The sequence below is a fragment of the Phoenix dactylifera genome, chromosome 3 (genome assembly GCF_009389715.1).
Source record: "Phoenix dactylifera cultivar Barhee BC4 chromosome 3, palm_55x_up_171113_PBpolish2nd_filt_p, whole genome shotgun sequence".
Classification (NCBI taxonomy): Eukaryota; Viridiplantae; Streptophyta; class Magnoliopsida; order Arecales; family Arecaceae; genus Phoenix; species Phoenix dactylifera.
The window spans coordinates 23,619,640-23,645,577 of record NC_052394.1 but is presented as its reverse complement, the minus strand read 5'-3'; the positions used below and the strand labels follow the sequence as shown (position 1 = coordinate 23,645,577).

The 25,938-nt window shown below is 40.9% G+C and overlaps 5 protein-coding genes across 11 annotated transcripts; 4 read left to right on the top strand and 1 right to left on the bottom strand.

The window, feature by feature from the left end:
* The first annotated feature begins 2,718 nt into the window (after positions 1–2,718).
* LOC103704104 (rop guanine nucleotide exchange factor 7-like) lies at positions 2,719–6,584 on the top strand. The gene is made up of 7 exons (XM_008787254.4): positions 2,719–3,541; positions 3,917–4,036; positions 4,157–4,311; positions 4,661–4,735; positions 4,818–5,108; positions 5,343–5,699; positions 5,791–6,584. The coding sequence occupies exons 1-7, from the start codon at positions 3,238–3,240 to the stop codon at positions 6,211–6,213; spliced, it is 1,725 nt and encodes a 574-aa protein (XP_008785476.1). The 5' UTR covers positions 2,719–3,237; the 3' UTR covers positions 6,214–6,584.
* Positions 6,585–7,268: 684 nt separating this feature from the next.
* LOC103704105 lies at positions 7,269–7,958 on the top strand. Its single transcript, XM_008787255.4, has 2 exons — positions 7,269–7,630; positions 7,733–7,958. Exons 1-2 carry the CDS (start codon positions 7,291–7,293, stop codon positions 7,747–7,749), a joined length of 357 nt encoding a protein of 118 aa, XP_008785477.2. The 5' UTR covers positions 7,269–7,290; the 3' UTR covers positions 7,750–7,958.
* Positions 7,959–9,207: 1,249 nt separating this feature from the next.
* LOC103704107 (D-inositol 3-phosphate glycosyltransferase) lies at positions 9,208–11,808 on the top strand. The gene is made up of 2 exons (XM_008787257.4): positions 9,208–11,435; positions 11,536–11,808. Exon 1 carries the CDS (start codon positions 9,417–9,419, stop codon positions 10,896–10,898), a length of 1,482 nt encoding a protein of 493 aa, XP_008785479.2. The 5' UTR covers positions 9,208–9,416; the 3' UTR covers positions 10,899–11,435; positions 11,536–11,808.
* On the top strand, positions 11,058–11,808 carry LOC103704106. The gene is made up of 2 exons (XM_008787256.4): positions 11,058–11,435; positions 11,536–11,808. Exons 1-2 carry the CDS (start codon positions 11,069–11,071, stop codon positions 11,550–11,552), a joined length of 384 nt encoding a protein of 127 aa, XP_008785478.2. The 5' UTR covers positions 11,058–11,068; the 3' UTR covers positions 11,553–11,808.
* Positions 11,809–12,307: 499 nt separating this feature from the next.
* Positions 12,308–18,867, bottom strand: LOC103704108. Of its 7 annotated transcripts, none has more exons than XM_008787259.4 (6): positions 18,322–18,838; positions 17,671–17,767; positions 16,972–17,159; positions 16,737–16,803; positions 16,594–16,644; positions 12,308–12,794 (listed from the first exon to the last, which is right to left on the bottom strand). In XM_008787259.4, exons 1-5 carry the CDS (start codon positions 18,472–18,474, stop codon positions 16,628–16,630), a joined length of 522 nt encoding a protein of 173 aa, XP_008785481.1. In that variant the 5' UTR covers positions 18,475–18,838; the 3' UTR covers positions 12,308–12,794; positions 16,594–16,627. The 7 variants fall into 7 exon arrangements, with proteins under 7 accessions (XP_008785481.1, XP_026659248.1, XP_008785485.1 ...); XM_026803447.2 differs by having other exon boundaries at positions 12,308–12,737; XM_008787263.3 differs by having other exon boundaries at positions 12,310–12,729; positions 16,972–17,147; positions 18,322–18,867.
* Between the last annotated feature and the right edge of the window lie 7,071 nt (positions 18,868–25,938).

Here is a 25,938-nt window from a genome sequence, read left to right as displayed (position 1 = left end):
GGATACTTGATGACTTTGGAGAAGTGTCTCGGTGCACCGAACACTCATTGCATTTTTCTTTGGCGCACAGACGACGCACCATTACTCCCACAGGTTTGTTGCCGTCACTTCACCATCATTACTGGCATTCTATATTTCCTTCTCGTTGAGCAAACTGTTGGGAATTCCTCCTCTCATTTGAAATTGTATGATTTGCACGAATATTAGGGCCTGATGAAAATTTTTTTGGAGTAGTGTTTGTGACTCAGACTATAATGAAAAATGGTCCCTTTTCTCTAAGTATCAAATTTGCTCTATGTAACTTTGCACCCACTGAAATTTTGCTCATCCAAGAAGGTAGTTTCATCCTTGATGAGCAGGTATTAATTACTGCCATGAATAGTAGATTTCCTGCCGTCCTCCATAAGGATACCTTTTCACTATTATTAGTTTTTTATGCTTACATAATGAAAGCTGCAACCATCGAAAGAAGCACCACCATGTGCTGCAGTCAATGGGCGGTCCAATCCAATTCTCCCAACTTTGGGTTCGTGGGGTCCATAACGTTTCTTTCTATGTCAGCTTCCATATCAAGTAGATCACTTGGACGATGGTTTGGTTATGTCCGGTGCCCCACTTTGTCATGCTGTGCCTCATCAAACTTATGGTCCTGATGGAGGATGAAATGGCCTGGTTGGCACTTTTCATGTTCTTCTATTTCACCTATCAAGGTCATACCACTTGGTCCCCAAGGGGATCAAATCATCCGGGATTTGGCGATGTAGAGAGAAGAAATAGAAGTTTATTGCTGCCACGCGATCTACTATTGGTTCTAAGTTTTAAACCTGGTTGTTTATCCTACTCTAATATAAGTGCAGCTAGTAGAATCAAGAGCAATAATCTGGCATACTTATGAAGAAGGAATTTCTGGTGTGTTCAAAAAATCTTTTCAGAATGCTCAATAGCATAGGAAGCTGATAGATGAAGGAGTCTCTTCACTTATGTACCATAAAAATGAAGGTTTAGGAGAGGAGAAGATTTAACTAATGCCTGTCACAGAGAAATCGACCGTCACGTCAATCTTCTTTAAAATAAAGGTAGTCTCCACATGATGATGAGGTTTTGCAAGTCAACCCAACTAGGAGTTTAGGAGGGGTTACCATGGTCAGTGAGATTTCTTATTTTCTTAATCTTAGTTTTCAAATGACAAAGATAAAGAAAGTCTGGCAAGCTTGTGACCACCCTAACGTTCAAAAGCAGCATTTTGAATGTCGAAAAAAAAAAAAAAAAAGGTCCGTTCTTTCAGGCTAGGTAACGGCTAGAAGAAGTTGGTGGGCCTGGTGAGGAACAACCCTTGGTCCTTCAAATTTTGTTCCAACCATTCCAGCCTTTTGTCCTGCTAACCACTATCGCAGCAGCGACGTACTACTAACCGGTCTCAAGGACTCCACTCTACTGGTGCTAATCAGTCGGAGGTTGCAACCACTGGCATCATTAAATCTATGCTTTCTTGAGGGGGATTGTACATAGGGAAGACTGCAAAGGCCTATTCAAAGCGAAGATAATTTATTTGCTGATTTGTGACAGCTCAACTGATTTCTCGATTTCTCCCCAACCATAAGGCCCTAATTGCTCATTGTTCCTGCCTTTTCCAACCATTAGAGTTGATTACAACTAATATATGTTTAAGAAATATCTTAGAGACCCATAAAATAACTCCTGGAGAAACAGACCATTTGCATGGCTCTCTTTTTGTTGAACAGGAATTAGCGTTGTCCATTTTGGAAGCCTAGGAGGCTGAATTATTGCTCTGTTTGAAAACCCAAAACCGCCAGATAGAACCAGTTCAGCTCTCAAAAGGTGGGTGTTCTGAGATAGTACGGACGTGTGGCTTTGAAGTTGGAGCCCGGCATCCATTCTAAAGAGACTTTCATCTGAAGTTTAACTGGGAGAGCACACCCTTAAAAAAAATATGATAGGAGATAAATGGAGGAATGCTTTAGTGTTTTCCTTTTTCACATATTTTGGAAATGATTATATTTATTAGTGATACCATATGAAGAATTATTCCAATAAATGTACCTCTCATATTCCAATAGTTGCAGATTTTGAAGATGCCCCATCGAGCCTAGAATCAATCGAACGACTAAAAATTTTGTCAAGTGGCAAAATGTGCATAGATAAATAACCTTAAGCAAATCAAGCAACATGTTCTTTCCATTTCCTCATTGAAATGCCAACATGTGATTAAACGCAAACGTATTGTGTTTTGAAATTTTAAAAACAAACAGTTGGAGAATAATGTCTGCATTAATGGTGCTAGTCAAAAGTAGCCTCATAGTAGATTTTATAACAAGATGATGCAGTTTCTCTACGCAATATCTATCCTTGTTGTAATTGTTTACATTATTCCATCATGAGAACATATTGTTGATAATTAGAGATCGTTGCTCGCACCATTGCTAAGATGTGGGGACGGCATGAGGACAGGGACTGCTGCTCATCAACGTAGCGTGGATTTGGGTGCCATGGAAAGGTGGTGGGGTCGCACCTTTGACGCTTTTCTCACAAGCCAACGGCTCTACCATGCATGATCTCACTCTAACGGGTGGGTACTCTTCCTACCATCCTTCTTCAAAACTTTACCATCCCTATTTTAATTTTGAAACTGGGCTTCGTCTCTTTCCCTCCCCTTCCTGAAAAGCAGGGATAAAAAGGAGGAAGCCGTTAAATAGAGAAAGAAAGAGAGGAGAGATGGGAAGAGGGGATAAAAAAATGGAAAGACGCATTCCATTGCCGTGAACTTCCCTTGATAGCCTCACCATTTAATAGCCGTTAGAGTAGAATTTCAAAAAAAACAAAGGACTAAGGAGAGCTTCACCGCCACTCCATTTCCCCTGAAGATAGTTCAAGTGTTAGAGCGGGCGAGCGAGCGAGCGAGCAAGCAAGCGCCTGCAATCATGGCCATCCTCAACCTCCCTTAGAAAAATATATGAGGAAGCCCCCACAAGCCCTTCTCCCTGCCCCCTTGTTTTCTCCTTCGGAAATGATCGCCTTAATCTAATGGAGAGACCCCGCTTTCACCAACCAGAGGACCCCAAGAAGCACTACTGTCTTTCGTTAGCCACCTGCGGAGCCTCCAACCTCATCCCTCTTTCCCTTTTTCGGCTTCTGGCTCTCTACTAGATTGCTCCGATTAAGGGACGAGTGCGGCACCGGGTAGCTTCTCTCTATTTGAGGGAAAAGGTGGTGCTCAGAATGGATGATGGAAAGGAGAAGGGTGGTGTTGGCGATCATGGTCATGGGTCGGAAGATATTGGGGGAGAGGGCGAGTCCTTTAGCGACTCGGCGGAAGATGAGTGCCATGGGAGTAGTTCGAGCTCTGAGACTTCGTCCAGTGAAGAGTCACGAGGCCTTAGCAGTTCCGAGGAATCATCCAAGAAGCATTCGGCATCGTTGGGTTGGCCAATGCAGAACCGCAAAACCTCTGAAATAATAGGCAATGTGGAGAAAAGTCGTGAGGAAAATAGTGGAATGGATAAGCTGAAGCCCAACATTTCAGGTATTGAATCTTCTTTCATGCATGTTTTCCTTTCCCCCTTCATTATCTCTTTGTAACAAATAGTAATACCGATCAAATAGATGAATGCCACTAACTTAGATTTTTTTTTTTTTTTTTTATGATCTTTTTCTTTGCCCTCACATGGCTTTGTCATCAATTTTTTTTTTAAAAAAGAAATTTTGTTTTATGTTTGGTTTCGGTCCTCAATCAACAGTTTGTAAATCTCGTTTATGTATTATTGTTGTCATTTATGTATGTTTTATGTATTATTGGTGTCAATATGGACTGCGCTATCATGGTAAATGTGCATGTCCTCAACCGTACTGGTTTGGCTGAATGAAGAGTTATGTTTTGGGGTTATCTTCTGTATTCCAGTAGATATCGAGATGATGAAGGAGAGGTTTGCCAAGTTGTTGCTTGGAGAAGACATGTCAGGCTCTGGGAAAGGGGTCTGCACCGCATTGGCCATTTCGAATGCTATAACTAATCTCTGTGGTAAGTTTTGATAGTTCCCTGGTTTTTTTGGTTCATTCGTTTATAACTAAAATTTTGTTTGCTGAAATAAATTCTATGAGCCTCAACTAAAACGTTCCTGCACCTTCTGTCCTATTACAGCCACTCTCTTTGGGCAGCTTTGGAGGTTGGAGCCTTTACCTCCCGAGAAGAAGTCAATGTGGCGAAGAGAAATGGAGTGGCTTCTCTGTGTTAGCGATCACATAGTCGAACTGGTACCCACTTGGCAAACATTTCCTGACGGAAGCAAGCTGGAGGTGATTACTGTTCCCGAAGCTCTGTAGGGATTAAAATTGCCTTTGCATCCATGCATTTGGCTATCTGTTGCATCTGTTACTTCACCACGCATGAGTCTGTTTCTTAGGTGGGTTGGGTTGACTCTCACTGGAATGCTCGCTCACTGTTCTCAATTATTCATCATGTCAATCAAATCTAACTGTTACAAAAAAATTTCATCTGTGTGCGTATGTGCGTACATGTATACATATGTTTATATCGAAGTCAATGCCTGGTTGGTTCCTTGGAGGTGTTCTCAGTTGTTTTGTTATAACTCACTAGTCTTGAATAGATGCATAAACGGTGCATGGTTCTTGATTTTTATTTCAGGTCATGACTTGCAGACAACGATCTGACCTATATGCCAATCTTCCAGCACTGCGCAAACTAGACAATATGCTTCTTGTGAGACTCGATGCTGCTTCCTGATTCTTAATCTAAACTCGAGTGAGGGTCATGATTCTTATCGAGAATTTACTCTTCGCAGGAAATATTGGACAGCTTTAGTGATACAGAGTTTTGGTATGCCGATCAAGGAGTGCTTGCAAACGAGTCTGATGGGTCGGCCTCTTTCCGTGGAACTCTTCGTCGTCAAGAAGAGAAGTGGTGGCTGCCTGTGCCTCGTTTACCTCCTGGCGGTCTCCATGAGAAGACGAGAAAGCAATTGCAGCACAAACGTGAGTGCGCAAACCAAATCTTGAAGGCTGCAATGGCTATCAACAGCAATGCTTTGGTTGAAATGGAGGTTCCTGAGTCGTATCTCGAGTCCCTTCCAAAGGTATATGCTGCTTATCTCTCGTACTTCTAAAGCAAGGCCTACTCTCAATAAATAATGATCAGAATTGAGCTCCATTGCCGCCGTCGATTTACAGCAACAGCGAATGGATATATCTTTTCTACTTGTATGATCATAGTATTGTGGCATAACGTCTCCCTTCATTTTGAATATTTGTATAGCTTTCTACATGTCATGAACCCTGATGTTTGTTATTCGTTTGTTCTTGGTCCGCAGAATGGAAGAGCATGCCTAGGCGATGTGATATATCGCTATATCACTTCGGATCAATTTTCCCCTGAATGCCTTCTCGATTGCCTTGATTTATCCTCCGAGCACCAAGCTCTAGAGATTGCCAATCACGTCGAGGCATCAATTTATGTATGGCGTCGGAGAACGTTTGCCAAATCTACGAATAATACAAATCGAACCAACACTAGATCATCATGGGGTATGGTCAAGGATATCATTACGGATGCTGAGAAAAGAGAGTTGCTCGCTGATAGAGCCAAGTGCCTCTTGCTATGTTTGAAGCAGAGGTTCCCTGGTCTGACACAAACAACCTTGGATATGAGCAAAATCCAATTCAACAAGGTTTGTCTTCCTCCCTTGCTTTGAACGCGGTTTATGCTTGCATGAAGACCTTTCGGATTGTGAATGGCTTTTGCGATGATCCAACTTTCAGGATTTTGGAAAATCCATTCTGGAAAGCTATTCCAGAGTCTTGGAGAGCCTCGCGTACAACATTGTTGCTCGCATTGATGACCTGCTTTGTGCTGATGACTTGACCAAACATTCGGACCAGTATTCGTCATCGATTCACGCAGTTGGTGTCGCTTCTCACAAGAAAGTCCCAGTTCCATGCTTGGTGCCCGTCTCAGGCACTCCATATGCGACTGCTTATGCCACACCAAGCTTCTTGCCCACACCTTCAATGAGTCCAGTGCTGGGAGAGAGGTCTCCATTGATCAGCAGAAAGTCTCATACTCGTGGATATGGCGTGAAGAAAGTTCTGACAAATTATCTCGGAGTTGAGGTGAAGGGAAAAGAGACTAGCAGCAGAGCTGAGGTATCAGCACCGATTTCAGGCGTCAGTCTAGAAGCCTGAGCGAGCTTCTCTTTCACAAAACAATAGGGACTCGGAAAGCCGGCAGGACCTCGCTATATTAATTAATTAGGTCGTTGACTTGCCATAAGATTCGAGGTGATCTTGTGAAAAAGAAGATTATGATGATGGTTCTCACGAGGGTTGCAAAAACAAATGCTATCCTGACAATTTCGTATTCCACTAAGCTAGCTCAGCATCTGGTGTGCTGTTCTTGTAGTGATTGATGAGCAGTGTTATTATTTACACATCACAAGGTTTTTGTAACAGTTTCCAATAGTATTTGCTTGATTTTTTTTTTTATTAATAGGAATTGTATCTTTTGCAGCTGTACGTGTGTCGCATTTTATATAAAATTTACGTTACGTTGGAAATTGTCAGTGTCTTGGATTTGTTTTACAGTGCTGGTGGTTCAATTATCTGAAGCTTTTTTTGGGGGCATTCAGATGCGAGATAGCTTGATGATGAAATTAATAGACTTTTATCTTAACGAGCCTACTTTCACTCTTTACTACCTTAAAGTTTCTTGCATAATACCTTAAGTCTATACTTTGTTTTTTTACTGGCAACTGGTTCACTTAAAAAGAAGTCCATATAGAGGATTTATGGACATGGAAAAGGAGTTCAAGAAGCAGATATATAATATATATATTTGCTGCCACACAGATGGCATGTCTACAAGAAGCAGAAGCTTAAAGAAGCTGAAAAGTGGAGGACAACAATAATTACAACAATGGGAATGGAGTAGGTGACCTCGCTCAACCATTCTGTTGAGAGATAGTGCTGCAACAAAGGAAAAGGAGTTCAAGAAGCAGATATATTATATATATATATTTGCTGCCACCCAGATGGCATGTCTACAAGAAGCAGAAGCTTAAAGGAGCTGAAAAGTGGAGGATAACAATAATTACAGCAATGGGAATGGGGTACGTGACCTCGTAGTGCCGAGTCCATTAAGGCTGTATGGCTTATGAGGTGGCATGGCAGTCATCTATCACGACGATTGATGACTCCGGGAGTTCATCAGTATATATAATACCCAAGCAAACAGGCACGGTTTGTGCAAAGTATTAGTGAGAGATGGAGGCCTCAAGGAAGTATCTCTGCCTTCTTGGATTGTTTCTGCTTGCAGGGGCGGTAGGATTGGAGAGTGTTGATGGAGCTGGGGAATGTGGGAGGGTTCCTGCGGATAAGATGGCTCTGAGGATGGCTCCCTGTGCGTCGGCATCGCATGATGCTCGCGCCCCGGTTTCAGCTCAATGCTGCTTGGTGGTGCAGAAGCTGGGCAAGAACCCAAGATGCCTCTGTGCTGTGATGCTCTCAAACACTGCAAAGAGAGCTGGGGTCAAGCCGGCGATAGCAATGACGATCCCCAAACGGTGCAGACTTGCACACCGCCCTGTGGGTTACAAATGTGGAGGTAGGTTGGGTGTTCTCATGATGCTCCTTCTATACATTTTTTTTGCTTCTTTCCATCAAATTCTTTGTGGTTTTCCTGAAAGAAACCAACCTTTGCTTGCAGGTTATACCTTGCCTTAAGCATCGAGAAGTTGAGGAAAAACGGATCACTGTGGAAGAATAGTGGAAGTGTTTCTAGCTGCCAGTTTGCTGGATATGATGTTTTGAGCTCATCTTGGAGTATATGATGGTGGAGTAGTTGTAATATGCTGCTGGCAGTGTGTGAACTATGAAGCATGTATATCCTAATAAATCTAATAAATAAATAAGTTATTGATGTGCTGAATGAAGCTGCAAATTTTTATGCATGATTTTGGCTGCACTTTTGGTGCAGTTTAGTATGTCAAATGCAGCTCGATCACTTTCTGCCGGAGGAACGAAAAGGAAAGTAATCCACTTTAACAATTTGTTCCCTGATACAAGTCCAACTCACATCAAACTGAAACTCAAACCATCAAATATTGCGAGCAGTCTGTCGAACATTTCAAAGAGAGTAGGTCATGAGGGATATACTTACCTGGAACCACATTTCCTTTCACAGAAAATGAAGACAAATTTCCGATTAATGTTACTTTATGTGCACACTTGTAAATCGTTCCTGGTTTTGACCGCTTCGAGCCACCCAACATTGCTAGGGTTCTCTTCACTTAGTTTCACCGAACGTACCACTAATTTTCCCTCGAGTTTTGGTTTTGATTTTTCTTTCCCCCATAAATGTAACCTTCGTTTGGAAAAAAAAAAATGGAACTATGTGAAGGCTCTCTTGTTCCTTCCACATTTGTCTTCTGATTCAGGCTTGCATGAGGGAGTAATTGTTGGGTAGATTAGCCACCACCGTCTCATGGCCTTAATTTAATCTCAAGTTATATAATAGATTGCCTCCAGTGAAGTGGTCGGCCATCACTTTGGAACATTTAGTAGGCATTTGGCGCTATGCATATGGCTTTTAAAATTAAACGAAGATTACGGGCATCACCATCCCTGTTTTTCTGAAGCAGGATATTAAGAAGACTAAGATGGTGTCATCTTCTTGCATTACAAAAGTAACTTCATCCCTTGCCGGCTACAGGACTGCGGCTGCGGCATGTGGTTTTACATATCTAAAGGGACAATTCAGGTTCGGGTCAAAACGAATCAGGTCAAGATTGGATTGACCTAATTCCGATCCGAAAAATAAAACAGGTTCAAATTTAGGATCCGGCTCAGCCCCGTGGGTCCTAAAATTCGGATCGGATCAGATCTATATGGGTCGGGTCGGGTCATGGGTCAACCCGACCCATTTGCAGTTACCAAGGAACCAAATACTATTATTAGTTCTCTTTTCAATTTGGAGGTGTGATACAATTTTCTGTATTTTTATTTAATTACCTGGTGTATGTTTGTTCATGGTTTGGAAGCATTGGAAGCACCAATGAGGTCAATGGGCAGTGGGGACAACTCCGCTCAAAACAAGAAAAAGAAAGGAAAAAAAATGTAAAACACGATCTTGACCGTAAAACCTCGAAGGAAATTTAACAAAGAGGTTGCTTATGATGGTTTCGAACCTAAATCTGCCTAAAAGCCAGCACTATGCACATGCGGATGATTCCACAAGTCAAATAGCATACCCCGTATTTAGTCTTGGGTCTTGTAACTAAGATCGACTCCTTTTTCTTTCATTTGAGATCTCATTCATCTCCAAGTTTGTTTCCTCATTCGGTCCCTCCCCTCCCCTCCCCTTCCCTTCCCTTTGTAGCTAGCGCTCAACCATGGCAAAGGATCATCCCACCTTCTCCTCCAATTTCTACCAGCTCTGCTGCTTCCTCTTCGTATTTTCCGCACTAACGCCCATGTCTTTCGTATATTGGTCTCGGTGCTTTGCTCCCTGTAAAACTGAATCTGCCATCGCGCTACCAAAGCAGAACCAAACTTTTGATCTCCTTGCCTACCCTTCTGCATGGAACCACCTCTCCTTCTCTCCCGGTCCGCCACCCAGGCTCCTCAAGATAGCTCTCTTCGTGAAGCGATGGCCGCGTCGGAGTCTTGCCGGAGGCCTGGAACGACACGCTCTCACCCTCCATCTCGCCCTCGCCCGAAGAGGCCATGAGATCCATGTCTTCACAACCTCATCAAGCTCCGCCTTTCCAGACTACCCCGATGCCAAGATAAAATTCCACGCGACCCCGCCAAGTCCCGCCGGTTACCTCAACCAGGCTCTGGCATGGGAGCGATTCCGCGTCCAGAATACCACGGGGAAACCCTTCGACATGATCCATACCGAAAGCGTCGGCCTCTTGCACGGCCGTGCCCGTAATCTCAGCCATCTTGCTGTTTCCTGGCATGGTATAGCCTACGAAACCATACATTCCGACATCGTCCAAGATCTCCTCCGTGGTCCGCAAGAGCCTCGTCCCTCCGTATTTACAGAAAGAGTCGCCAAGGTGGTTGATGAAGTCAAGTTCTTCCGCGACTATGCCCACCATGTAGCTACGAGCGATCATGTCGGAGATGTCCTCAAGAGAATATATATGATTCCAGAAGAACGAGTTCACATAATTGTAAATGGTGTCGATGAAGAAACCTACAAACCGGATGCAGCAAGCGGTAGGGAGTTCCGGAGGAAGGTCGGGGTCCCCGACAGCGCGACTCTAGTAGTAGGACTGGCGGGGAGGTTGGTGAAGGATAAAGGCCATCCATTGATGTTTGAAGCACTGAAGCAGGTCTTCATGGAGAATGCGAGCTTCCAAAGAAACGTCTACGTCCTGGTTGCTGGAGACGGACCATGGGGTAATAGATACAGGGAGCTTGGACCAAATTTACTTGTTCTGGGTCCTTTGGAGCAGAAACAATTGGCCAGCTTCTACAACTCGCTCGATGTCTTCATTAATCCGACGCTCAGAGCGCAGGGGCTGGACCATACCTTTATCGAAGCGATGCTTTCAGGTGTATCCGTGATGGGCACACGGTTTGCCAGCATCACAGGCTCTCTGATCGTGGGGCCAGAGATCGGCTACACGTTTTTGCCGACGGTCGATTCACTCAAGAAGTCCTTGCACAGAATTCTGGGAGATGGAAGAGGGGTGCTCGCGAAGAAAGGTGAGGTTGCGAGAAACAGAGCACTGCAGCTATTTACTGCGGCAAAGATGGCGGCAGCTTATGAGAGGCTCTTCCTGTGCATCTCTAAAGGCGCTGAAGTAAAAGATAATAATGATTACTGCAAATACCCACTTCCACGGGACCGATGGAGGTGATATTGCTCAATCCATTTGGATGGGCGGTAGTTAGTGCTACAATAAACAAACTGTAGTTGATATGGTGCTGCCTCCATTAAGGTTATATGCGCTGTGAGATGGCAGTCATCTAGTGTTTTGGATAATGTCTTCTAGGAGCTCATCTAGTTATAAATACCCCATTGTCGATCATGTTTTTGTGCATTGAAGAGCGAGAGATGGAAGTTGCAATGAAGTACCTCTGCATTCTTGGATTGCTTGTGGTTGCCAGTATCGCTGGGTTGGAGAGGGCCAATGGAGCTGGGGAATGTGGGAAGGTTCCTGTGAACAGAATGGCCTTTCGGATGGCTCCGTGTGCATCAGCATCACAAGATGCCGAGGCCCAGGTTTCGAGTACGTGCTGTGCAGAGGTGCAGAAGCTAGGCCAGAACCCAAGTTGCCTCTGTGCTGTTATGCTGTCGGATACTGCAAAGAGTGCCGGAGTCAAGCCTGAAGTAGCAATCACAATTCCCAAGCGGTGCAACCTGGCAGATCGCCCTGTGGGATACAAATGTGGTGGTGAGTTTTGAGTACTGTAATGTTTTATTTTCTCTGCTTTTCTCCCATCAGATTCGTTTCACGTTCTCCTCAAAACGATCTGTCTTACGTTTGCCTGCAGCGTATACCGTGCCTTGAAGAACAGAGGGTTGAAGGAAGACTGGCGACCGCTACTAGTAGCTTCTGGAGTAATGCCTATGATGCTGTAGCTCCTGTTGGCATAAATATGATGTTGAAAATGCCATATGGTGTCAGACTTGGTGTATGGACATAGTAAATAAATGGTTGCTTGCTGTGTTGAGACTCGAGAGTAGTCTTGGCTCTTGTTCTGGTGATGAAGTTGTTCAATTTTATCATCGTGTTATGAAATAAATGCATCTAAGTTCTGTTTCAAGTGATGAGTTTGGTGATCACCTACCTGATACGTAGTAGATGATTCGCAAGAATTTATTACGATCAATCCAAATATACTCTCACATGTGTTCTAAACTTCCACAGGTCAATGATTCCTCGTGCTTTATAAACCACAGCTTTCTTTATATTTTTCACTGCCTTCGGCTGAGTTTAAACAATTTTAGTGCGTCGTATTCTGCTTTAGAAACATCTAAATCTGAAGGCGTTCTAAATCGACGAGGAGCGTCAAACTTAGCAGCTATCTTGGGTTTCAAATAATATGTTTGTGATGCCTGTGGATACAAAAAACATCAATTTTACATCCTCCTCACCCTCTCAGGATTGCATTTTTTTTTAGGTAATGTCCTCAAGGTGGAATCGTCCAGGATAACTTCCCAGTAGAGTCTAAAAGTTGAAAGGGGATCCTAGCAGCACAGCACATTAAACATGTTACGACCACACAAAAGTATAGAAATAGGTCCACGGCACCACTCTAATGCTATTTCATTGGGGAAATCAATGTCTGCCCCACGGATTGATTGCCATTTTATGTTTAATCCTTGAAAGAAAATTTTTATGGCTGATCCCTTGACTTCGATGGCAATGTTGTGTTTCATCATCCCTTGCTGGTATGTTTGAACAAAACAAGCCTTTGTACAGAAACAAGAAAACTTCTATGTACAAGTATGAAACATAAAATACTGCATAAATAAGTAAATTAAGCAGGCAGCCATGAAAAAAAAAAGACGTTTACGTATCCCCTCCGTCCCCAAACTGCATCTTCCTCTTCTCCTCTGATTTTTTTTTTTCAATAAATTTCGTAGCCATAAAATGCAGCAGGCCGAGCTCAAGGTAGAATCCACGAGAGACATGTTTGACGTCCATCCCACAAAGCAAGGACTTGCTACAGCTCTAGATTGTCCTGCAAGGCTTCATATATAGATTAAAGAACAAAGGATGCTTGCTGTAATCTGATGATCCGGCATGCTGAGGGTAAACAGGCACACATATTTCATCTTCTTAATTAAATCAACAAAAACCTGACATAATCATTATAAGCAACGGATTCATAGACACATTGAATTAGACTAATTTTCTTTGTATAGGCCATACAACACAAACTTATAGAAACTACTTAATATTATATAATTATATATTAAAAGCATACATAATTAAGTGGCCATTCATCCTCGTTACAATTGAAGCTGGAGGGATGAAGGCCTAGTATAGTTTACTGACAAGACAAAGTCCAAAACAAGAAAACCTATCCAGGTTTCAGGTCTGCTGCTTCATTAAGTATGAACAGTCTTTGCAACTTTCCACCCTAAGATATAAACAGTGAAAAAAAAAACTGATTGTTTGGTTCGTCAAAGCTGATGCTTCTAGTAACAAAACCAAATACAAGTTTCACCACTAGTTGGACGACATAGCAGCTATCTTTAACAGCTTCCTGAAATACCTGTTAGCAAGGTATGTGATCTCTGAAGATTAGAAAAGCTTACCAAAAAAAAAAGTTGGAAAAAAAAAAGGAAATGCACAGGAAATGCAGTTGTCTAGGAAAAGAAAAAAAAACAGAAGAAAAAGAAGGCTACACGTATTCAAGAATTGGTTACAATAAATACATGTAACTTACAGACACTCCACTAACTTATACACCAGGGACACCACCAAGGACCTTTTTGTGCAAAATTTATAATTTCACATAAATGTTGATTATAGGAGCTCAATTATCTATTTTTCAGATACTACTGTCGAATTTATGGAGCAATATGATGGCCGAAAGAGATTCTGTTCACTGTCTAGTGTAAAGTCCGCGTTCTGTACATGAATTGTATGCCTAAATGATGGCTAATTATATGCAACTTTTAAGGGGACGACATCATGAGAAATTTCATCTCCTAAAAATCTTCAACATATGCCTTTTCTCTTGCTTTTATGCTCGAATCTACGCCTCTCATGTTTGACGCTAACCACTAAAGCATCTCCTCACTTAGCTTTATTACCCCATAGTATGATCGTGTTAGGCTGTTTGATAAATAGAGGTGCGCTGGCCGAACTTGCACTGTTGCGCACGACAACCTCCTTTCACAGGACCATCTTTATCACCTATACCATGTTAAACATGACAAGATATTGAACTAAAAACAAGTGCTGTTCATGAGAGAATGAAATTCTTTGGTGCGTTCGAAGCCACCTAAACTATTAGAACAAGTTTGGGATGTGGTATGTTCATTAGCAATGAAAGCGCTCCATATTTTTTTCCCCGAGAAAATAAATACACCGTATTGTGGGATTTTACACTGTTTTGGGGGGAAATGGTCATCCAGCAGTTACAGTTAACAGCAAATATTTCTTTCTTAAGTTCAAGAAGTGAAAATTGATTATCAACTACCTAGTACCAAACTATAGAACATAATCTGGAGGATTCAATAGAATAATAGGGATGACCAGCAAGAGTCAGAGAGCTGAGACCCAACCTGCTCATACTAGTTAAAGCTTTAGCATTGCAAGCATAAGCATGGAGTGAATCTATAATGTGCTTACTAGCAGATCGATGTTGATAAGAGTTACGGATGTATTATTGGTCATGTATAAATAATCAATCACTTGAATATTCACATAGAGAGCAAGCAAGCACAAGAGAGAGAGGTAATATGGCTGCTGAAGCACTAGTTATGGTAATGAACAAAAAAAGAAGAAGAGAAGAAAATGCCATCCTGCTCCAACAATACTGCCCAAAACAACAACAATAGCATAGCAACGAGTTCATCAAAAGGAAAATGCACTAAAATGAACCTATAAAGTAGTAAGATATCTGCAATTTAAGTTAATAGGTCTACAATGACTATTCTTATTCTAAATCTACAAAATCTACAAATAGTTGTTTGAATGTGTCGCTTGAATTATTCAGAATATTTTCTTATAAAAGACTTGCAAACCACACATTAACAGCTAATTTGTTATTGCTTGATACTTGAGGGGCATGGGAATCAAGTCGTGCTTGCCAGAAAACTAGCAAGTATAGGTTACAATTGATTATCTTAGAATATCTGAATATAGCATTAACAAGGAATGTATGAAGGTAGATGTTATAGCCATATGCTCCATCAATCATAATCACCCCTTTAAAAGGTGGAGATTTCCTGTTTCTATTACCGTCTGCAATTGGAGAAGAGACCAAGAGAATTTTGATGGAGAGAAGAGACAACAATACTAGGTACCGGAGTTTAACATGGACAGGATCCAGTTGTGATGGATTCCATATAGAAGGAGGAGGCTTGTTGATGAATTGACGCTAATCTTCATGGTTCAAGAGAAAATTGAAAGTGTTGAGATGAGAATCGAAGAATTAGGGTGAGATACAAGATAATGTGCATTGAAAATTCTGAACGATTGTGTTAAGAAAAACAAGAAACAGAAGTAATCTAGACAGAAAAAAGAAGTAATCTAGAAGTAACAAATCATCTGAAACTGTAAATTTATAGAAAATTACTAGTAGAAAGTTTAATAGAAGTGATGTATTGAAATAGACGAGTTGAGGTAACTGTCATGAGATGGCTACATAGGGAATACCAAGAGACCAGAAATCACTATTAAATTGTTTAAGGAGGAGATGATATTTGGGATTATAGAAAGATCACAAATTACAACCTAAGCGCAGTAAATCAAAATGGAAATAGTAAATATAAATGGCACAGCTAGGAATCATATATCTCTGTATCAACAATGTAGGAAATCCAGTAATAATACAACCATGATGAAAAAGCTGACAAGCTCCAGAATATGGTGAAATTTTCAAAAAGCTAGTTGTCAATGGCTTCCTGTTAAATGAGCCAAACATGATTTCAGATGAAACAGAAGCAAAAGAAAAGTCGAATTAGAACTGCTAATCACCACCTCAATCATCTTTCACTGTGTCTCTCTTCATATAGCATGCTATGCCTGATATCAAGCTTGAATTTTCAGTCATAAAATCACCATCTTAGAACAAATGAAACCCAATTTGTATTCTTCAAACTATGGTATTTAGGAAAAAGTAAGGGTTACAGCTCATGGATGAAAGTAGTTAGAAATTAGAATGTGTTGAAAGATTACTGTATCAATGTCTATACCTGTAGTATAAGGAGAAAAATCAAATATCTTCATAACAGAAAAAAAGGCACAGCAGATTAGTAAATTTTTCATGCAAATACAAATTAACAACACATGAAGAATTTTTAACGTCAGGAGACCAAATCTAATCAAGGTAATGAGTCATAAATCAAATCATTTCCATTTGGGTTGCTATGAGCATGCAGTATCACACAACAAATAAGAATTACGGCAGTCTTGCAATTGAAAAAATTTAAAGAAGTATCTTCATCGATAAAGCCTAAAGTTATACAGATCTGAATGATATTAATGATGATAAAATCGCTGTTAGCAGATTTATGTCAAGAAAAACAAAAATATATTAAATGCTAATTTTGCAAAATTTATCGATTGTGAGGTTGCATCAACAAACAAAGTATAGAACACAAACTAAAGCAGTTAAATCTGTCAACCAACCTTTGAGAAACATACAAGCAAAAAATGTTTGCAATACAGCAATGATAACATGTAATATCTTATCAAAACCCTTTGGCCAACAAATTATTCAAGCTGGCATGATGTGTACATGGCCATATTTATATAATTACTTCAGAAGAAAATAAGGATGACAAGCTTTTAGAACTACAATAATAATTGAAAGTGATATATGCATGAAATTAATACTGAACTCAGCTTCAAAGTACCCTCTTCCTACCTAAATGGAGAGCATGCTGGTCTAGATAATATCCTCAATAGTAAAGTGAACCTGGCAAAGTAAGAAAAAAATGGATAAGTTAGAGAACTGTTTGTCTCCTCAATACATGCTATTTACCCAAAATTTTTAGACTGGTATTGTACCTTGCCACCAATCACCTCTAGTAGCAACATTTGAATCACCCAAATCATCTTCACCATTGTTTTTATACTGCACGAGTTTAGAACACAAAGAAATACAAAATGATGCATGTTATAGAATTGGATTTCATCTTCCCAAAGTACCAAAAAAATATAAAATTCAATCACACAATCAAGCATAAATACTTTTAATTACATCTCGTAATTTGTTACCTTATAAATGTTAGTTTTCACTTACATTATTATAAGCTCCAGAACTCTGCATGGATGGAGAGCTGCTATAAAATTCTCTGCCACCATAATGAATAGAAGAGCCGAAATAGGACGATTCAGTTGATTCAATAGGATAGGCTGATTTCCCATCTTTGTTGCTTGTGTTGTGGCTTTTGCTTGGGCGGCCTTGACATTTATCATCTGCAGGTGTAACTTTATAGCAGAGTTTGTCATTAACAATAGTCTAGAAATAATATGTAATACTGGATCTAACAGAACCTATAGTTGCAATCAAATCCACAAGAAACAGACCGACATGTATTGGTTAAGTAGAATCGCAGATGCTTTATTAGTTAGTTCAGCATTATATCATTCTATCACTTCTCCCAACATCGAGCTTCAAGAATATATTGAAGCACAAGAAATGGATATGCCATGGCCTAACAAAAAGAGATTTTTGGTCCTTTACTCCACAAGCCCTAATCTTGTGTTATCAGAATTCCACTTCACAAATAAATGAATTCAGGCATGCATTACAATCTTCAAGTATGACTTTGGAACCCATCAACAAGTGGTGGCCTCTCATAGGTTATTGGTATTCAAGCATCGAGGAATGACAATCTTTGAAGCAGGTGTCTTCTACATGACATATAAGACATGAAACAGAAAGAAACAAAGAGCGTTGAATTTGAACAGTGACGTCAAGAAGAGAATATTCAAGAACCTGCTCTTGAGCTCTGAGCATTCCCTATCCGACCCTCAGTTCTTTGCTTGTCCAACGTCCAGTACAAGTCGGAATGAGCCGAATCCTTTCCCACGACCTAACATCATAAAACAGAGAACGATCAGAGCCTGAAGCATGAAGCCACCGTTACAAAGCCCCAAAAACACGAGCAGCAGCCTATCGTACACTACCAATCAAAGATAGAATACATGCAAGATCTATATGTGAGGCATAGAAAGTGTCAGCTCGAATTCAATCCTAACTACAAAGTACAGAACCATATCATTCCCATGAAGAATCACAAAACCCAACAAGCAGATCCAACCTAACAATCCGCAACTTTCAAATGACAAAATCAAAAAATCCATCAAGTATAAACAGCAAACAACATAAATTTATAAAACCCCAAACCGAAAAGAAAAATGCACAACTAAGCCATGCACACGACACGAATAAGCCCCAAAACCTCGCAAACCTAAAAGCCGCATCCCAGTAATAACTTGAGTGGAAATTCCGACAACACCAATGAGGTAGAAGTCGTGCAACAAGAACATAAAACCAAAACCTCGGGACGGATCACGATAACTTCTCTCGTTTGTTTCGATCAGAATCGATCACGATCAACACTAACAAAGCAGCAGAAGAAGTTACCGATGAGGCAGGAGGGAAGACGCTGCTGAAGTAGCCAGAGGATGCGGATGAGGAGGAAGCAGAGGAAGCCGCGGCCTCCTTCCGGCCGAAAAGATCATCGGCAATTCTCGAAGAAGAAGAAGAAGACGAAGCGGTGGGTTTCTTGCCCTCCATCCTTTGCTTTCCTCTTGGTATCCCAAGAAACAAAACTACCTCAACCCAGGGTATTTCTCTATCACCAAACCCAGAACCCAGCACTAATTGCGACGCAGTGAGCGCCTGAAACCCGCGAAGGGAGAGGATAAGAAGGAAATAAGGGACCGGCGACCCTTCTCTTTGTTTCGTGTCGGCGCCTCCACGGCCCTTTTAAGATCCCTCCTTTCCCATACTGTTGCTTTTTCGTCTACTTTTTTACTCCTATTTTCGTCCAAGATTCATCCCCAAATCTCACTCCCATATTCGTCCGATTTCTCGCTTTTCATTTTTTTTCTATATCTTATTGTGATTTGTTAATATTTTTAAGATACGTAACGTGGGTAGATCTTTTCATTTTTTTTTCTAGCTTGGTCGGTCCGAGGCCAACCCCAAACCTCTTCATCTCCGAGCCCACCACCGCCCATGCTGATGTCCATCTCCGGGTCGTCTCGTCTCGTTTACGCAGTAGTCGAGTTTTAATTACTCGCACGTTTGATTTGATATGCAGTGGATACCGGCCAGTCAAAATGTAGAAATTCGGTCGACGTATCCAACTGGGAGTTTCTCGACTTCTGTATCTACTTTATCTACTTTTCCAAGGTAGTTCTCAGCAGGAACCGTTCTCCCCCGCAGAACTTATCGGATTACGGCTTGTTCAAACTTTGGTTAATATAGGTGATGGGAGAAATATTTAATATCTTTACTTTGGATTAGACCGAGATTCTTATTCTCCGTATTAGTTAGGGTAATACTACAATCAATGCGCGATCGGCATAATTACCGCTGCGTGCTCATGTAGGTTGGTTTCCATATTGTTAACGTACAACGAACCGTTACCTTGTAATTAAAGTATGCCACGCTAAATCAAATAACAGATCAGTATGCTACCATATATAAAGGGATGGCTTAGGGATCCTTGGGTAAACTCATTTTTAGAGACTACTTTCTATGAAGTTTTTTCTTCTATATTATTACTCTACTATTCTAACTTAACTATCAAAGGATTTTCAACCAAAAATTTTTTGGTAGGTGGATTTCTTGCAGGTTGGCCTCGAAGGCGACCAAATCTTCCTCACTTCAGTCTCATCTGACTTCATTCAGCTCGGTTCTTACCGACCTCAAGGCGAGCTGAGCACCGTCCCGACCTCGGTTCAGAATTTCGTAGCTCTAGATTGGTGCTAAAAAAAAGCGTATTATAGTACCCACACTAAAAAAGGGGAAAAATCATCAATATGAGATCACGAAGAAATCGCGGAGCATCCATGCCTTATAGCACCGAGCTTTGTCCTCACAAGATTCACTGTAGAGTTCGAAACATGCCCGCCAATACAATCCACTGCACCTATGAACGTTGAGTAATTTAATCTGTTCGTACAACAGGTGCAGGCCTTAACTGGGGCAGTTCAGGGCTAACAACAAATAACAACATATCTGGAACCAATCCAACTAGAACCTGTTCAGCCTAACCGCCGCTCCCCATAACCAACGCGCCATACACGCCAAGTTAGCCACCATTCTTGACATCAAAGTACAGAGCGATCTCACCAAAGTCGACATACTTGACTAAGGAGTTCTCGTCGGGATGGAGAGTGACGTATTCTAAGCCCCTATTCCGACAAAAATTCTACTTCAAGTCTCTAATCTCCTCGTCATATGGAGCCCCTACCTCAGTGAGAAGCCGACCTCAATAAAAAAAAAATTGAGGAGATGAGCCGTCAAATTCAGGCCCTTAAGGGGCAGACTTTAAGGTTAAATAATGAACTCAAATTCTCTAAGAAACCTCTCTTTCTTAGAAGATCGTGGAGCAATCGATCCCACCTTAGTTCAAAATACCTCAGGTAGAGCCATACGATGGCACCTCGGATCGTTTGGATCATTTAGAGAGCTTCAGAACTCTCATGATGTTGTATGGTGCTACTGATACCGTGCTTTGCAAATCTTTTTCTGCTACTCTTCGCATAGCGGCTCGATTTTGGTTTTCAAGGCTTCAGCTCGGATTGATTCATTCTTTCGAGCAGCTCGGACATCTTTTTACTATGCACTTTATCTCCAGTCGAAGTTAGTGTCATGGTTCTGATGCGTTGCTCAATGTCAAGCAGAGGAAAAGAGGGTCCCTCAAAGATTACGTCAATTATTTTAATACGGTGACATTGGAAGTCTGCGATCTAGATCAATCGGTCGCGATATCAGCAATGATAGGCGATTTAACACCGTCTCATTTCCTCTTTTCTTTGGAAAAGTACTTTTCTGTAGACTTTGCCGAGATATTGGCATATGCTGAAAAGTATGCTAATGTAGAGGAAGCCATGGCCTCACATTGTGAGTCGGCTAGTGGAAGACCCAACTGAGGATGCAAAAGGAGACATGAAGATCGGGGTGCGTTGAGAAGTATTTCACCCATGACGAAAAGAGTCCACGCCGGCCCAATCGTCCTCCTTGAAAGTTTGAGAGATATACTCCTCTCACTACACTAAGGACTCAGATCCTCATGGAGATTGAAGGCTGAGGCTACCTACGGCCTCCGTATCGAATGAAGGCATCGATGAATAAAAGAGATAAGAAGTATTGATGTTTTCATTGAGATCACGGATATGATACCGAGGAGTGTATCCAACTCAAGGACGAAATTGAAGCACTCATCCGATGTGGATGGTTGGATCGATACGTGCATACTCGGTGTGGTCGAAAAAAGTTTGCCTCGGATCAGCCACCTTCAGAGCTGATCGACAACCATCCGACAGTAGGAGTTATCAACACGATTGCTGACGGTACTCTCGCGGTTGTCAGAAGGCTGAAGCTACTCCGAAGAGACAGCACACGAGAGATGTTATTTCTTTCTTTGACGCCGACCTGGGAGGAGTATAGACTCCTCATAATGATGCAGTGGTTATTTCTCTTACAACCAAAAAATATGATGTAAAGAGAATTCTAGTTGGTAATGGAAGTTCGACTGACGTGTTATTTTATGATGTATTCCAACGAATGAAAGCATCTACCGAGCGGTTGTATAAAGTCAATACACCTCTAGTCGGTTTCTTAGGTGATTCTGTCTCCGTGGAAGGGGTGATTAATTTACTGGTTACCATGGGACAAGTGCCTAGCAACAACAGTGCGAGGTTAAATTTCTTGGTAGTTTGAATCCCCTCAGCTTACAATGCAATCTTGGGCCGATCTGGTCTCAATGCTTTCCGAGTTGTGGTATCTATCTACCATTTGCTCGTGTGATTCCCTACAAGAAATAGCATAGGAGAAATCCGAGGTGACTCAATATTAGCCTCGAATACGGCCATATCTTTCTCTCATCGGTCTCATCCGACCTTATTTAGCTCGGTTCTCACCAACCTCAAGGCGAGCCAAGCATCATCCCAGCCTTGGTTCAGAATTTTGGGGCAACAATAGAAATAGATAAATAAAATGAAAGTGTGCAAGACAAGAATCATATGGCTTCCAAAAGGAGAGCTTGAGGAGCAATAACGACCCAAGTGACCTCATTCAAAAGAGGTCAATTGCCGACCGCACCTACTAGGATCGCCGCGTGCCAACCGATGCGAGACACTACTCATAATATGGTACTTGGCACTCAAGTGTTGGGTGATGTTAAGATCCATATGTATCTCAATGCCAATTGGATTGGTGTCTGTCATTCGAGGAGCAAATCCCAATCCCTTCTCAAGGCAGAGTGGATATGTTGCACGTTTATTTTTATGGGCCCATGTAGTTTGAATTCGTCATTCCTAAAATCTTTCTCAACATTTCAGTGCATCGACCGGACGACTGGCATATATTTCGTGGAATCAATAACCAACCAAATCTCAAGATAATCAATATGATCGATTATAGCTCGGTACAATTTTAATATGCTCGAAAAGAAATATCGTAGCCGACCATATCAGCGAATAAGAAAAGTGTCCAATCTTTGAGCACCTGAAAAGAAATATTTTAACTACTCCAATCAGCGGATAAAAAAAAGCTCAATTGTCAGTCCGCAAATCACGCGATCCTTACTGCATAGATCAATATCCTCTTCTATATAAACACCAGGCACGGGGATCTCCCAAGTATAAAAATATTTGGATGTCATTCTCTCATTCTCCAATCTCTCATGTTTACTTTTGAAACGTTGCCTGAGTTAAGCATTGGAGGGTTTCCGGCCAAACAAGTTTCGATTACCTCCGGATCATTTTCTTTGGTTGCAAATTATATCCCACATGCTTCTCTAGCCCCATCGAGTAGAGCAATATCGCCCATCAGCTCATCCACGTATCAGATCAGATTTTGAGCGGCGATATGTACCATTGGAATTGTGCGGTTATGAAGGCGTCGGGATTTTGTGTCTACGAGTAACAGGGTTGGCTACTTCATTTTTCTATGGCAGTGAGGTTGTTATCACAGGGCACTTCTTTTTAACCACAATTTGTTGTGCTAGAATGTCATCCATGAATCCTTGCCGCTAGTTCATGAACCCTGAAGTTGGTACCTTTTGCGGTGTAGCATGGACAATGAAAAATGGGAATTGATTGATGTCATGTGAACTACAAAAATTCTGGTAATGAATTTGGCAATGACAACCTCGACCTCGCATTGCTTTCAAAGAAGAGTAAATAGGTCTTTACCAAAAGCGAATAGCTTGAAATTAAAGAAACGCAATCTCATCCCTTTTGATGTCAGGAGATACAAATGATCTCGAATGGTTGCTGTTTTGCGTGGAATCGAAGAGAAGTAAAGTTGGATGAGACTGAAATGAGTAAAAATTGATCGCTTTGCCGAGGCCAATCTGCAAGAAGTCTACTTGCCAAAAAGTTCTTGGCGGAGGGCTCTTTGATGTTTAAGATAGAATACTAGAGTAACAGTGTGGAAGAAAAAAAAAATTTGTATAGAAAGGAGTCTCAAAATGACTTTACCTAAAGATCTCCACCCTGCCTCTTTATATAAGGTAGAATACAAATTTGTTATTTGATTTGACGTGGCGTGCTTTAATTGTATGGTAATGATCGGTTGCACATTAACGATGTGGTAACCGTCCCGCGGGAGCAGCATACGACGACAATTACATCGATCATGTATTAGCTACAGTGTCGTCATAACTGCTAATCTTTTTTAGCTCGAGCAGAGTGGTACCTCAGTTTTCACCAAGATTATTTATCTTGGTTGAGACCGAAGTAAAGAGGGTCGGTCGGTTCAAGCTGAGGTCAAGATGTTCAATATTACTCACATCAGTTGTATTTCCAAACTATATTTGAATTTGAATTCTTAAGCTGTGCATACTTATTTAAATTTTCTAGAGGTTACTCTTTTTGTCACTTAGGACTTATTTGGTTTGCAGGAAGAATTTTTCTTACTGAAATATTTTTTTTCAAAAACTGGTATCTGATATATGATATATGGAAAAATAATTTTTGCACATTTGGTTAACCATAGAAAAATGGTACACTTTCAAAATGACTTATGTTTGGTTGAGCATCTACTCTCTTAATTGTAAAAATTACCTATTATGCCCTTAAGAGTATTCTGGAAAGAAAACCATTCCAATTTTCAGCCCATAGGAATATAATTTTCATATATTCTACATAGATTTTTTTTCATAAAATATAAAAATCTTATTTTCATAAAAAAACTATTTTTTTTATTTTTTTAAAAAAAAACTTCAAGCAGACATAAGATATTTTTTTATTCTTTCGTGGACCATACTTTTTTCCTCTTATCGTGAACCACACGAGTCCAGGACGTTGCCTTCGGCTTCGCATCAGATCCTTGGCTTCAAAGTAACAAATATCCTCGCCAACTAAATCAGTTATGCTTCATATCGCATCTAGGATAACACGATACTAGGCTACAATTTGCTCCTTCACCCGAAAGATACGCCGTATGGACCCACCATCGGCGCGAGGCCGTTAGTGGGACCCAATACATTTATCCGAGATGGTGACGGCGTATACCATTTTCTGATGGAGGTTTTCCCAGATCACTTCACTTTGTGGCTCGACGGAAGCGTGTTTACTTTTTGTCATTTGGATATCATCCTTATCTCATCTCTAGACTTTATTTGCCGTCTAAAGATGCACTACCCATTCAGGACCGCACAGAATCTTGGTATTCCAATGTGTGATTCGGAGCTTTGGGGTTGCTCCTTTAGGAAGATTTGATATCCCCCAGATGCAGGATATATCAGCGGATTCAATAGTGGTTGGATCAAAAATTCATCATATTTATTAAATGACTTAAAAAAAATAAATTTAAACTCTACTTGTTTATTAAACGGATAACTCCACCCGTTCCGCATAAATTTTTTATTATATATATAGTTGGATTAAATGAGTTAAACATACTAAGTTATTTTTTAATAGGTTAAACAAGTTACGCGAGTTGGGTTAAACCTCGGTCTATTGTACCATCATGCATCGTCCGTTACGAGGCGTATCGTACCGTCCGGAAGAAAATCAATATGAAACTTCACTTTAAGTTGGTATACATCCGGTACCAATCCGTACCGAGGTATATTGAGGTATGTATTAGTCTGTACCGAAGCGTGCCGACTTGTATCGAGACGTATCGAAATAAAAAAATCGAAAAAAATAGTTAAAGAGCTATTTTCGTACCGATAAAATATTGATGTGGTATTCAATATCAAAATTATAGGCCTTGAGTTAAATAATAAGTAGATTTAGATATATTATTTAAATGAATTAAATGGATTGTATCATGATCTAAACTAATTATTAAAATATTAAAATAAATTAAATAGGTTTAAACCTAAATCTGACCTATTTAATAAATGGGTCCAAGAGGTTCGCCGGTTTATGTCATTTCGCTGTCCCGAGTCCAATGGGGACTGACAGATATGGCGATTGCAGCCTGAGGCCACCACGGGGTGTGACGTGGACTTCCATCCAATTATCCAAAAGGAGCGGGGGATGGAGAGCCCCTCGTCCGCTTGAAGGGCCATTTTGATTGGTGTGCCGGCTGTCCATACCTCGAGCCAAATCGATGGATTCCTCGAGCAGATATCAATTAGGATGGCGATTTGATTTGATCGTATCAATTATACCATGAGAGCGAGAACAAGACAAATGCCGACAGACCCATCTAAGAAAATTGAGCGGATTCGGCTTCTACGTAAATGATGGCGGACCACTGCAAGGAAAAAAGAGAGAGAGAGAGAGAAAAAAAAAAAAATTATAGGGACAAAAAAAAAAGAATAAAAAAAAATCAAAAAGAAAGCTAAAATTTTTTATCCGATCATTCAATTACCCTAATTTATAAGTGGGATGACCTTATATAGGCCTTACATCATGAATTGACCAAATCAAACAATTAACAACTAACTAAATTTGGGCCCTTAATTGATTACATACTAAATTAAACTTTACTAACATTAAGTATTAAACCAATTGATCACACCCAAAATCGGACCTTTATAATTAGGTCTTACATTGATCAATTGAT